We start from the raw sequence: 14763 nt of genomic DNA on the forward strand, positions 1-14763 counted from the left end.
AATAACGCTCTCTGGCCATCTCTCCTACTTACATAAGTATACTTATGTATATCTCGCTTTTTAAACCAGGTATTCCCAATCATCAGTCCTTTTTCAGCACATAAATCTACAAGCTCCTCACCATTTCCATTTACAACACTGAACACCCCATGCACACCAATTATTCCCTCAACTGCCACATTACTCACCTTTGCATTCAAATCACCCATCACTATAACCCGGTCTCGTGCATCAAAACCGCTAACACACTCATTTAGCTGCTCCCAAAACACTTGCCTCTCATGATCTTTCTTCTCATGCCCAGGTGCATATGCACCAATAATCACCCACCTCTCTCCATCAACTTTCAATTTTACCCATATTAATCGAGAATTTACTTTCTTACATTCTATCACATACTCCCACAACTCCTGTTTCAGGAGTATTGCTACTCCTTCCCTTGCTCTTGTCCTCTCACTAACCCCTGACTTCACTCCCCAGACATTTCCGAAACCACTCTTCCCCTTTACCCTTGAGCTTCGTTTCACTCAGAGCCAAAACATCCAGGTTCCTTTCCTCAAACATACTACCTATCTCTCCTTTTTTCACATCTTGGTTACATCCACACACATTTAGGCACCCCACTCTGAGCCTTCGAGGAGGATGAGCACTCCCCGCGTGACTCCTTCTTCTGTTTCCCATTTTAGAAAGTTAATACAAGGAGGGGAGGATTTCCGGCCCCCCGCTCCCGTCCCCTCTAGTCGCTTTCTACGACACGCGAGGAATACGTGGGAAGTATTCTTACACCCCTATCCCCAGGGATAATATACATATATATATACACACACACACACACACACATAAACACACACACGCACATACACACACACACACACATACATATATATACATATGAAAAATGTAAGAAACAATTTAGAAAACAAACTTTTAGCTTGAAATGAATGAAAAAATGAACGTCACATAATGGTTCAACCTCTGGCTATGGAAAAGGAAATGTACAATTTATTCACACAAACGTCAATAGCAGTTCTCATCAATTTCACCACTGAATCAATAAGCTTCAATGTCTAAGCTACATTTTTCTCCAACTTCACTATTTTCTTGTCAAAAACACCATGCATGAAAACTATCACTCCAGTAACACAACTATAAACATTTTCTTCCCCTTTAAAAAGTTCTGGGGAAGTCTGTCTCGATACACTGCGGCGAGGCGACGCGACGCTGACACAATCACTGTCACAATATCACTTTTGCCTCCTGCTCTAATCCAGCAGTATCACCAACTGGATTTAAATGATTTTTCAATAGATCTTTTGGTGTCAATGAGGAATGGCGGGCAAACATGATCATGGCAAAGAGTGGTACACTGCTTCCATTGTTATTGTCAGTGTGCAAGTTGATAGCTGCTGCTAGCATATGGAGTTTGATAGCTTCACACAATTTAACATCAAGGTCTGGGTCTCCATTAAGATGAGACAGGACAACACACTCTCGGTTCTCACAACCCATGAGGCTCAGCACCATGTTATCTAATGCATCCAAGCATTCCCAAATTCCACTGAGAATCTGTTCCTTTGTGAAGTCTAGACGATGCCCAAATGACCACTCATACAACCATGTAGCACCCTGACTGAGTTCTGATGTGAGACAAGAATATGTAACATGTCCACTTGATATAAATATCATGAAAAAATAGCCTCCATGTCAACATGTCTGCCATGAAAATCTGGTCATTATGATAATATAATCATGACGGGAATTTATTCACTATAACAATATAGCCACAGTGATCATATAACTGATGTGACAATACAGTTAAAGAAGCAGAAAAGAAATATACAATTCATATTCACTATGGCAGTATAAATACATGACAATATAGATACTGTGACAAATAGTCGCTTTTGAATCATAGCAAACTTACAGCCGGCAGGACAACATAGTCTCTATGACAAAATAGCGACCAAGACAGGATATATCACTATAATATAGACACCTTGACAGTATAGACCATAAAACAATGTAATAATCGTGAAACTGTACCTGCCAAAACATTATAGATGTCATGAAATTTTAGTCAACGTGACAAATTATCATAATGAAATATCATCGGCATTACATTATAGTTACCATAATCATAGACAAATCATGATCATATAATCAGCAGGTTGACATGAACAATATCACAGTATAAAAACCATGACAGTATAAGTGACATGATGATATGATATCCATACACTTACCCTTACAATACCAAAGAAGCCGCCATGAATATATTATCATGATCATTTAATCACAACAATATTGTAGGTAGTGACAAATATATCCGCAACGACAAAATCAATCATAGCAATATAGCCATCAACTTGTTATAGCGACCAAGATAATGTACCGAGCATTGTATTGAGAATCACAATACAGCCACCGTGCCAATGTCGTCACCATGACACTATAGCTATCATGAAAATATAGTAACGTTGATAATGTAGCTGCCATGGCAAAATATTCAAGATAGAAAATACCCAAAAGATAGCCACAAAAAGAGTTCAGCTGCTGAAACGATATATCACCATGCCAATATCTCTAAAATATTAGTATAGCCATCATGGCAATATATCAACAGAACAAATACTCATCACAACGATATAGCTAACTTGATAATATACTACTCTGAAAATATAGGTAACATTAAAAGACAGCCACCTCCTTGAAATATAAAAGAAAATAAAAATGACAAATAGCCATCATGACAATATGGTAACTAAACAATATAGCAATTATGGCAATATGGTAACTAAACAATATAGCCATCATGACAATATAATTACCATAGCAATGTATTCTTAATTGCAATATAGTCACCATGTCCTTAGGGTCACGATGACAATACAACTGCCATGACAATACAGAAAAAATCAAAATACAGTCTCTAAGACAATATTGCTACTAATTCAACAAGTTAAATGACGATATAGATATTATGGCAACACAATCACGATGACAATATACTCAGAATTGTTATATAAGCAAGCGTCATAATAAAATGATCCTACCATGAAGATATAGTCATCCTGCCACTATGGCTTCCATTACAATATAGCCACAATAACAAAACATTCACCACGACAGTACTGAAACCATAACAATATAGCATATCATGAAAATTTAGTCACTTGATCATTTATGAAAAATAAAAATTTCGCTTTTATTATGGTATAACCTCAGGGACAAAATTTTATACACCTTTAAAAAGCTGTCATGAAAATACAGTCACTCTGACATAAATATCATGATAGAATAGTGACCATGGCAATATAGCCACTCTGACATTATATTCATTATGACAATATAGTCGCTATTAAAATACTGTCACCTTAATAATAAAGTTATCAAAATGATACATCGCTTGTGACAAAATATGCATGATTAGAAAATGACAGTATAGCACCTATAAAAAAGATCACCTTACCACTATAGTCAAGGTGACGATATATACATCATAGGAACGTAAAGAAAAAGAGATGATAACCAGAACGACGGTATGTTCATAATGACAATACTGCAACTATGAAAATGTTCCCCACGATTCTCCAGCTTCACTGACAATAAAGCCATCTTCACAAAAAGAGTACTATTGAAAAAATAGCAAACGACTATACAGCCATTAAGACAGTACAGCCACCATGAATATAATCTCTCGATATAAATCAATCGCCAGGGCATTAGCGTCACCTTGATAATGAATATACAATGAGTATATGAACGTCATGAAAATATAGCGTCCATATAAATATATTTGTCGTGCAAATATAGCCTCCATATGAATATCTTTAAAGTGACAGTTTCGCCATTCTGATAATATAGTCAAGACGCTAATATATTTACCATAACAATAAAGACACCATGATCACATAAATGATATGACAATATAGTCAACGCAACAATAAACGCATTTATAAATTTTATCCACTCTGAGAATACAGCCACATGAAAATATAGATACTGTGACAAAATAGCGTCCAAGAGAATATAGTCTCTATGGTAAAATAGCTAAGAAGACAGGATTTATCATCACAATACAGTCACCTTGACAGTATAGCCAATAAAATAGTGGAACAACCTTGAAAATGTACCTACCATAACAATATAGATTACTTGAAAATATAGTTACTATGACAAATTTATTACAATGAAATACAAATGATATCACATTATGGTTTCGATAATCATACACCAATCATGATCATATAAGATAAAACCTTCAAAACAAAGTAAAGGTAGTGACAACGCAGGGAGGAATAGCTAAAACCTAGCTCTGAAAGACGATAGGAGGTCCGTACACGTCGGTAGGTGTTGCGCGACCGTCATCAGGTGATTACATTCTCATGATATGCTATATTGTCATGGTTTCAGTACTGTCGTAGTGAATGTATTATTATGTTAGCTATATTGCAGTGGCAGGGTGGCTAAATTTTCATGGTAGGATAATTTTGTTATCGCGGTTATATTGAATTTGTGATAATACTGTCATTGTGACTGTGTTCCATTAATATCTATATTATCATTTAATTTGTTGAAGCGATTGCAATATTGTCGTAGAGACTCTAATGTCATGTTGCTTGTATTGTCATGATGGTTGCATGTCATCTTGACTATATAGTCATGTTGGTTATATTCCAGTTATGATTACATGGTTATGGTATCTATATTGCCATGGTGACTATATTGATAGGTGACTTCATTGCCATGATAGTTATTTTTCATTTTTGTTATACTGTAAGGAGGTGACTGTCTTTTCATATTGAATATATTATCAGGGTAGTTATATTGTTAAGTTAGCTATATCATTGTGGTGCTTATTTATTTTTCTGGTAGTATATTGCCATGATGACTAGACTAACATTTTGGCGATGTTGGCTTGGTGATATAATGTCTTAGCAAATAAACTGTTATTTTGGAAATGTTCCATGGGATTTCATTATCATAGTAGCTACATTGTCAATGTTACTATATTTTCATGGTAGCTCCATTGTCATGGTGACGATATTGCCATGTGGCTGTATTGGTATTTTCAATATAATGGGAACCAAACTACATTATCTTGGTCGCTATATTTACTTGCTGGCTATATTGCTATGGTTAATTTTGTCGTTGGGGATATATTTTGTCATTAACTACAATTTTGTTTTAATCATATGATCTTGATAACAATATTTTCATGGCGGCTTATTTGGTAATGTGAGTGCAAGTGTATGGATATCATATTATCATGTCAATATATTGTCATGGTTTTTATAATGTGATGTTTATTTCAGCCACCTGATGATATCATCTTGATTGATATATGATTTTCATGGCGGCTTATTTGGTAATGTGAGTGCAAGTGTATGGATATCATATTATTATGTCACTATATTGTCATGGTTTTTATAATGTGGTGTTTATTTCAGCCCCCTGATGATATCATCTTGACTGATATATGAATATGGTAAGTAAATTGTAATGGCGATTATATTTCATTGTGACAATTTTGTCTTGTATCCTGTATTTTCGTGGTAGCTATATTGTTATAGCAGGTACATTTTCATTGTTGTTTCATTGTTTTATCGGCTATACTGTCAAGGTGACTATATCTTAATTAAAAATCTTGTCTTGGTCGCTATTTTGTCATGGACACTATATTGTCCTGGAGCCTATATGTTTGCTATGATCCGAAAGAGACTATTTTGTCACAGCATCAATATTGTCAGGTGCTTATATTGCCATAATGAATATAAATTGAAGGCTTCCTTATTGTTGCGTTGACTGCATTGTCATATCACTTATATGATCATAGCTATATTGTTATAGTGAATATATTGCCTTCTTGACTATGTTATCATATTGGCTAAATTGTCATGGTAAATATGTTGACATAGAAGCCTTATCTTCATGATGTTCATATAGCCAGTGAATTATATCGTTACATTACTGTCATAGTAGCTGTACTTTCATGGTTACTATATAGTCGTTTGCTGTATTTTCACTGTTACTCTTTTGTGAAGATTGCTTTATTGTCATTGTAGCTATAGTGTCATGGGGAATATATTTTCATAGCAGCAGTATTGTCATTATGAACATATCGTCATTTTGGCTATCTACTCATTTTGGTTATATTGCGAAGATTTACATATCGTCACCTTGGCTATATTGTCAAGGTGATCTCTTTTATAGTTGCTATATTGTCATTTTCTTTAGTCATGCATATTTTTTCATAAGCGATACATTATCGTTATAACTTTACTATTAAGGTGACAGTATATTGTCATTGTGACAATGTTGACATTATGACTATAATCTCTTAGTGGCTATATTGCTAAGATGACTATGCTGTCATGGTGACTATTTCATGATGATGGCTATAATGACAGTTTGACTGTACTTTCATCGTAGTATATTTAATGGTGTTTATTTTTTTCCTTGAAGATATATCATAAAAATGAAAATTTCCTTTTTTTTAAATTATCATGTAAATATATTGCCATGATATGCTATATATTATAGTTTCAGTACTGTCATGTTGAATGTATATTATGTTGGTTACATTACAATTAAAGTCATAGTGGCAGGGTAAATATATTTTCATGGTTGGATCATTTTGTTATGACGATTTTATTGTATTTGTGAGTATATTATCATGGTTACTGTGTTGCAGTAATTTCTATATTGTCCTGGACACTACATATCCTGAAATCTATATTGTCATATCAGTTATATGATCATGGAAGCTTTATTGTCATAGTGAATATCCTGTCGTCGTGACTATATTATCATAATGGCTAAATTGTCATAGGAAATATGTTGACATGAGGGCTATATTTTCATGATATTCATAAAGTTATTGAAAGATTACTATCAAGTTGACTCTAATAGCCTGGCGATTGATGTACGTCGTGACATTATTGTCAAGATACCTGCATTGTCATGGTGGCTATATTGTCGTTTCCTGTATTTTCAATGTTACTCTTTTGTGAAGATTGCTTTGTTTTCATTGTAGCTATGGTGTCATGGGAATATATTTTCGTAGTAGCAGAATTATCGTTATGAACATATCGTCATTTTGGCTATCTGCTCATTTTGGTTACATTGCGAAGATTTACATATCGTCACCTTGACTATATTGGCAAGGTGATCTCTTTATAGTTGCTATATTGTCATTTTTTTAATCATGTATATTTTTTCATGAGTGATACATTATCTTGATAACTATATCATTAAAATGACAGTATATTGTCATGGTGGCTATATTGTCATTATGACTACAATCTCTTAGTGGCTATATTGCTAAGATAACTACATGTCACTACATTTTCATTGTAGCTTATTTAATGGTGTTGATTTACCCTTGGAGATATATCATTATGAAAACGGATATTTCATTTTGTTTAAATTATGAGGTGAATACATTGTCATGATATGCTATATTGTTATAGTTTCAATACTGTCATGGTGAATGTATATTGTGTTGGCTACATTACAATGGAAGCCATAGTGGCAGGGTGGCTATATTTTCATGGTTGATCATTTTGTTATTAGTATTTTATTGTATTTTTGAATATATTGTCATGGTGACTGTGTTGCAATAATTTCTATACTGTCATTTGATTTATTAAATTGATGGCAATATTGTCACAGAGACTGTATTGTCATGTTGCCTGTATGGTCATCATGGTTGTCTTGTCATCGTGACTCTATGATCATGATTACATTCTTATGGTAACTATATTACCATCATGGCTTTTTGTCAGAGTAGCTATATTTTTACGTTAGCTATCTTATTGTTGTGGGTATTCTTTTTCGGTATATTGCCCTGATGGCTATACTAGAATTTTGTCAAGATTAGCATGGTGATATAGTGTTCGCTGCCAAACTGTTTTTTGGATATTTTTTCATGGGAATACATTATCATAGTACCTACATTGTCAAGGTTACTATATTTCATGCAAGCTACAATGTAAAGATGACGATATTGGCATGGCGGATGTATTTTTATGTTCAATATAACGCCATCCTGGCTACATTATCTTGGTCGCTATATCAACTTGATGGCTATATTGCTACGGTCAGTTTCATAATTGGGGATGTATTTTGTCTTTACCTACAATTTGGTTGTGATTATATGATCATGATAATATTTCTATAACGGCTTATTTGGCATCTTGAGTGTATTTGTCTGGATATCATAACATCATGTAACTTAGTCTGTCATGCTTTTAAACAGTGATGGTGCTTATGTGAAAATGCTGATTACATTATCATCGTTAATATATGATTATTGTAACTATATAGCAATGGCAATATCTTTTTTGATCATTTTGGTATGTTGACTTCATTTTGATAGTAGTTATATTGGTATGGCAGGTACATTTTCATGGTTCTGACATTGTTTTACGGGCTATACTGTCAAGGCAGTTTTATAGTATTGATAAATTCTGTTTTGGACGCTATTGTCTCCTGGACACTATGTACTTAAAAGGCTATATGTTTCCTATGATCCGAAAGCAACTATTTTGTCACGGTATCTACATTGTCAGGTGGCTATATTGATGTTCTGAACATATTGTGAATGTTTCTTTAATGTTGCGTTGATTATATTGTTATATCAGAAATATGGCCATGGTGGCTTTCTGGTTATAGTGAAAATATTATAGTTTTGACTATACTATCATAATGGCTAAATTGTCATGGGAAATATGTTGATATGGATGCAATATTTTCATGATACTTTTATGGTAATTGTAAAAAAATTTTCAAGTTTACTCTAATATCACAGGGATTGATTTATGTTGTAACATTACTGTTATGGTGGCTGTACAATCATGTTGGCGATATTGTCGTTTGATTCGTTTTCAATGTTACTATTTAGTGAATATGGGTTTGATGTCAGTGTAGGTATACTTTCATTGGGAACAAACTTTCATAGTGACGCAATTGTCATTATGACATAAAGTCATTTTGGCTATCTTCTAATTTGGGTTACACTGTTATGTTATATATATCGTCACCTTGGCTATATTGTGAAGGTGAAATTTTTATAGGTGGTATGTTGTCATTTTTTTAATCGTGAATATTCTGTTATAAGCGATATATTATCATGATACCCATATCATTAAGGTGAAAATATTGGCATGGCGAGTATATTGTCTTTATGACTGTAATCTTACGATAACAATGTAGGTACCCTGATATATAAGCAACATGTAAAGACAATCACCCCTTTGTAATATAACAAAAAATAACAAATAGCCATCATGGTAATATATTCATTTAACAATATAGCCTACATGGCAATATAGTTACCGTATCAATATAATCTTAATGAAATATAACTACCATGACCATATGGACACGATGACAATACAACCACCAAGACAATACAGGAACCATGACATTACATTATAACAATATAGCCACCAATTCAACAAATCAAATGACACTATAGATATGGCAACAGTCACCATGACAATATACACACAAGTGGAATATAATCGACATAACAAAATTATTATATTATGAAAATATAGCCACTCTGCCACTATGGCTTTCATTGGAATATAGCCAACATAATAATAAATATACAATGACCTTCCTGAAACCGTAACAATATAGCATATCACGACAATCTAGTCCACTAATGATTTAATCAAAATGAGAATCTCGTTATATAATGATACATCCTCAAGGGCAAACCCAGCACCAATATAAACGCTACCGTGAAAATGTAGTCACCATGACATTATAACCATCATGATGAAATAGACACCATGACAATAAAGTTACTTTGGCAAGATATCCAACATAATATCATTGTCATAATAACAATATAGTCAAAATGCCAATATATAGTTACCGGAATGTTATAGTTATCATGATAATGTATCACTTACGACAAAAAATGCATGATTAAAAAAATGAAAATATATTAACAGTAAAAAAAGATCACATTGCTAATATAGAAAAGGTGATGATATATATATATATATATATATATATATATATATGATAGAAATGTGACCAAAATAAGGAGATGGCCAAAATGACAGTATGTTCGTAATGACAAGAATTCCACTATGAATATATATTTTCCATGACACTATAGGCACGCTGACAGTAAAGCTATATTCACAAAACCGTAAAATAAAAATACAGCAAACTACAATATAATCACCATGAGAATACAATCATCTTGACAATTATATCACGATATAACTCAATCACCAGGACAATAAAGTCACCTTGACAGTAATCATACAATGACTTTATAAATATCATGAAAATATAGCTCCCATGTCAAGATATTTGCTATTACAATTTACCCATTATGAAAATATAGTCACGACGACAATCTATTCACTATGACAATAAAGCTACCATGATCATATAATTGATATGACAATAAAATCAAAGCAAAATTATAGAAAAATTCAACGTATATTCACAATGGCAATATAACCACCTGACAATATAGATACTGTTAATAAATAGTCGTTTCGGATCATAGCAAAAATATAGAATTCAGGACCATAGAGTGTCTGTGAAAAAACAGTAACTCAGACAAGACTTATCATCATGATATGGTCATAACATTATAGCTGTCATGGAATTGTAGTCAACATGACAAAAATGTCACAATGAAATAAAACGACATTACAATATAGTTACCATAATCATACACCAATCATGATTATATAATCAGCAGGTTGACATAAACAAGATCATAGTGTAAAAACCATGACAATTTAAATGACATGATGAGATGATATCCATTCACTTACACTTACAATACCAAAGAAGCCGCCATGAATATATTGTTATCTTGATCATATAATCACAACAATATTGTAGGTAGTGAAAAATATATCCCAACGAGAAAATTAATCATGGCAATATAGCCATCAACTTGTTATAGCGACCAAGATAATGTCGCAGCATTGTATTGACAATCGCAATATAGCCACCGTGCCAATGTCGTCACCACGACAATATAGCTATCATGAAAATATAGTAACGTTGATAATGTAGCTGCCATGGCAAAATATTCAAGATAGAAAATACCCAAAAGATAGCCACAACAAGAGTTTAGCTGCTAAGACGATATATCACCATGCCAATATCTCTAAAATGTTAGTATAGCCATCATGGCAATATACTAACAGAAAAAATACTCATCACAACGATATAGCTAACTTGACAATATACTACTCTGACAATATAGGTAACATTAAAAGACAGCCACCTCCTTGAAATATAAAAGAAAAAAAAATGACAAATAGCCATCATGGCAATATGGTAACTAAACAATATAGCCATCATGGCAATATGGTAACCAAACAATATAGCCATCATGGCAATATGATTACCATAGCAATGTATTCTTAATGGCAATATAGTCACCATGTCCTTATAGTCACGATGACAATACAACTACCATGACAATACAGAAAACATCAAAATACAGTCTCTAAGACAATATTGCCACTAATTCAACAAGTTAAATGACAATATAGATATTATGGCAACACAATCACGATGACAATATACTCAGAAATGTTATATAATCGTCATAATAAAATGATCCTACCATGAAAATATAGTCACCCTGCCACTATGGCTTCCATTACAATATAGCCACAATAACAAAACATTCACCACGACAGTACTGAAAACCATAACAATATAGCATATCATGACAATGTAGTCACTTGATCATTTAATGAAAAATAAAAATTTCGCTTCTATTATGGTATAACCTCAGGGACAAAATTTTATACACCATTAAAAAGCTGCTATGAAAATACAGTCACTATGCCATGAATAACATGATAAAATAGTGACCATGGCAATATAGCCACTCTGAGATTATAGTCATTATGACAATATAGTCGCTAGTAAAATACTGTCACCTTAATAATAAAGTTATCAAAATGATATATCGTTTGTGACAAAATATGCATGATTAGAAAATGACAGTATAGCACCTATAAGAAAGATCACCTTGCCACTATAGTCAAGGTGACGATATATACATCATAGCAACGTAAAGAAAAGAGATGATAACCAGAACGACGGTATGTTCATAATGACAATACTGCAACTATGAAAATATGTTCCCTACGATTCTCCAGCTTCACTGACAATAAAGCCACCTTCACAAAAAGAGTACTACTGAAAAAATAGCTAACGACTATACAGCCATCAAGACAGTAAAGCCATCATGACAATAGTCTCTCGATATAAATCAATCGCCAGGACATTAGCGTCACCTTGACAATGAATATACAATGAGTACATGAACATCATGAAAATATAACGTCCATATAAATATATTTGTCGTGAAAATATAGCCTCCATATGAATATCTTTAAAGTGACAGTTTCGCCATTCTGATATTATAGTCAAGACGCTAATATATTCACCATATAAATAAGACCACCATGATCACATAAATGATATGACAATATAGTCAACGCAACAATAAACGCATTTATAAATCATATCCACTCTGAGAATACAGCCACATGAAAATATAGATACTGTGACAAAATAGTCATTTTTGGATCATAGCAAACATATAGCGTCCAAGAGAATATAGTCTCTATGACAAAATAGCGAAGAAGACAGGATTTATCATCACAATACAGTCACCCTTGACAGTATAGCCAATAAAACAGTGGAACAACCATGAAAATGTACCTACCATAACAATATAGCTTACATGAAAATATAGTTACTATGACAAATTCATTACAATGAAATACAAACGATATCACATTATGGTTTCGATAATCATACACCAATCATGATCATATAAGATAAAACCTTCAAAACAAAGCAAGGGTAGCGACAACGCAGGGAGGAATAGCTACAACCTAGCTCTGAAAGACGACAGCAGCTCCGTACACGTCGGTAGCTGGTGCGCGACTGTCATCAGGTGACTACATTGTCATGATATGCTATATTGTCATGGTTTCAGTACTGTCGTAGTGAATGTATTATTATGTTAGCTATATTGCAGTGGCAGGGTGGCTAAATTTTCATGGTAGGATAATTTTGTTATCGCGGTTATATTGCATTTGTGATAATACTGTCATGGTGACTGTGTTCCAGTAATATCTATATTATCATTTAATTTGTTGAAGCGATTGCAATATTGTCGTAGAGACTCTAATGTCATGTTCCTTGTATTGTCATGATGGTTGCATGTCATCTTGACTATATAGTCATGTTGGTTATATTCCAGTTATGATTACATGGTTATGGTAACTATATTGCCATGGTGACTATATTGATAGGTGACTACATTGCCATGATAGCTATTTTTCATTTTTGTTATACTGTAAGGAGGTGACTGTCTTTTCATATTGAATATATTATCAGGGTAGCTATATTGTTAAGTTAGCTATATCATTGTGGTGCTTATTTTCTTTTTCTGGTGGTATATTGCCATGATGCCTAGACTAACATTTTGGCGATATTGGCATGGTGATATAGTGTCTTAGCAAATAAACTGTTATTGTGGATATGTTCCATGGGATTTTATTATCATAGTAGCTACATTGTCAATGTTACTATATTTTCATGGTAGCTCCATTGTCATGGTGACGATATTGCCATTGTGGCTGTATTGTTATTTTCAATATAATGCCATCCTAACTACATTATCTTGGTCGCTATATTTACTTGCTGGCTATATTGCTATGGTTAATTTTGTCGTTGGGGATATATTTTGTCATTAACTACAATTTTGTTTTAATCATATGATCATGATAACAATATTTTCATGGCGGCTTATTTGGTAATGTGAGTGCAAGTGTATGGATATCATTTTATCATGTCACTATATTGTCATGGTTTTTATACTGTGATGGTGTTTATGTCAGCCTCCTGATGATATTATCATGATTGATATATGATTATGGTAACTAAATTGTAATGGCGATTATATTTCATTGTAACAATTTTGTCATGTTGCCTGCATTTTCATGGTAGCTATATTGTTATAGAAGGTACATTTTCATTGTAGTTTCAATGTTTTATCGGCTAAACTGTCAAGGTGACTATATCTTAATTAAAAATCTTGTCTTGGTCGCTATTTTGTCATGGACACTATATTGTCCTGGAGCCTATATGTTTGCTATGATCCGAAAGATACTATTTTGTCACAGCATCAATATTGTCAGGTGCTTATATTGCCATAATGAATATAATTTGAAGGCTTCCTGATTATTACGTTGACTGTATTGCCATATCACTTATAAGATCATGGCTATATTGTTATAGTGAATATATTGCCGTCTTGACTATATTATCATGTTGGCTAAAGTGTCATGGTAAGTATGTTGACATGGAAGCCTTATTTTCATGAAGTTTATATAGTCCGTGAATTATATCGTGACATTATTGTCATTGTGGCTGTACTTTCATGGTGGCTATATTGTCGTTTCCTGTATTTTCAATGCTATCTTTTGTCAAGATTGCTTTATTGTCATTGTAGCTATAGTGTCATAGGGGATATATTTTCGTAGCAGCAGTATTTTCATTATGAACATAACGTCATTTTGGATATCTACTCATTTTGGTTATATTGCGAAGATTTACATATCGTCACCTTGGCTATACTGTCAAGGTTATCTCTTTTATAGTTGCTATGTTGTCATTTTTTTTGTCATGTATATTTTTTCATAAGCGATACATTATCGTGATAACTTTACTATCAAGGTGATA

General features: G+C 33.2%; 1 protein-coding gene across 1 annotated transcript; it reads right to left on the reverse strand.

The window, feature by feature from the left end:
* Nucleotides 1-1236: 1236 nt before the first annotated feature.
* On the reverse strand, nt 1237-1686 carry LOC139765729 (ubiquitin thioesterase otulin-like). The gene has a single exon (XM_071693546.1). It carries the CDS (start codon nt 1684-1686, stop codon nt 1237-1239), a length of 450 nt encoding a protein of 149 aa, XP_071549647.1.
* Nucleotides 1687-14763: the final 13077 nt, after the last annotated feature.

Source organism: Panulirus ornatus, chromosome 55, assembly GCF_036320965.1.
Source record: "Panulirus ornatus isolate Po-2019 chromosome 55, ASM3632096v1, whole genome shotgun sequence".
In the NCBI taxonomy this organism is placed as follows: Eukaryota; Metazoa; Arthropoda; class Malacostraca; order Decapoda; family Palinuridae; genus Panulirus; species Panulirus ornatus.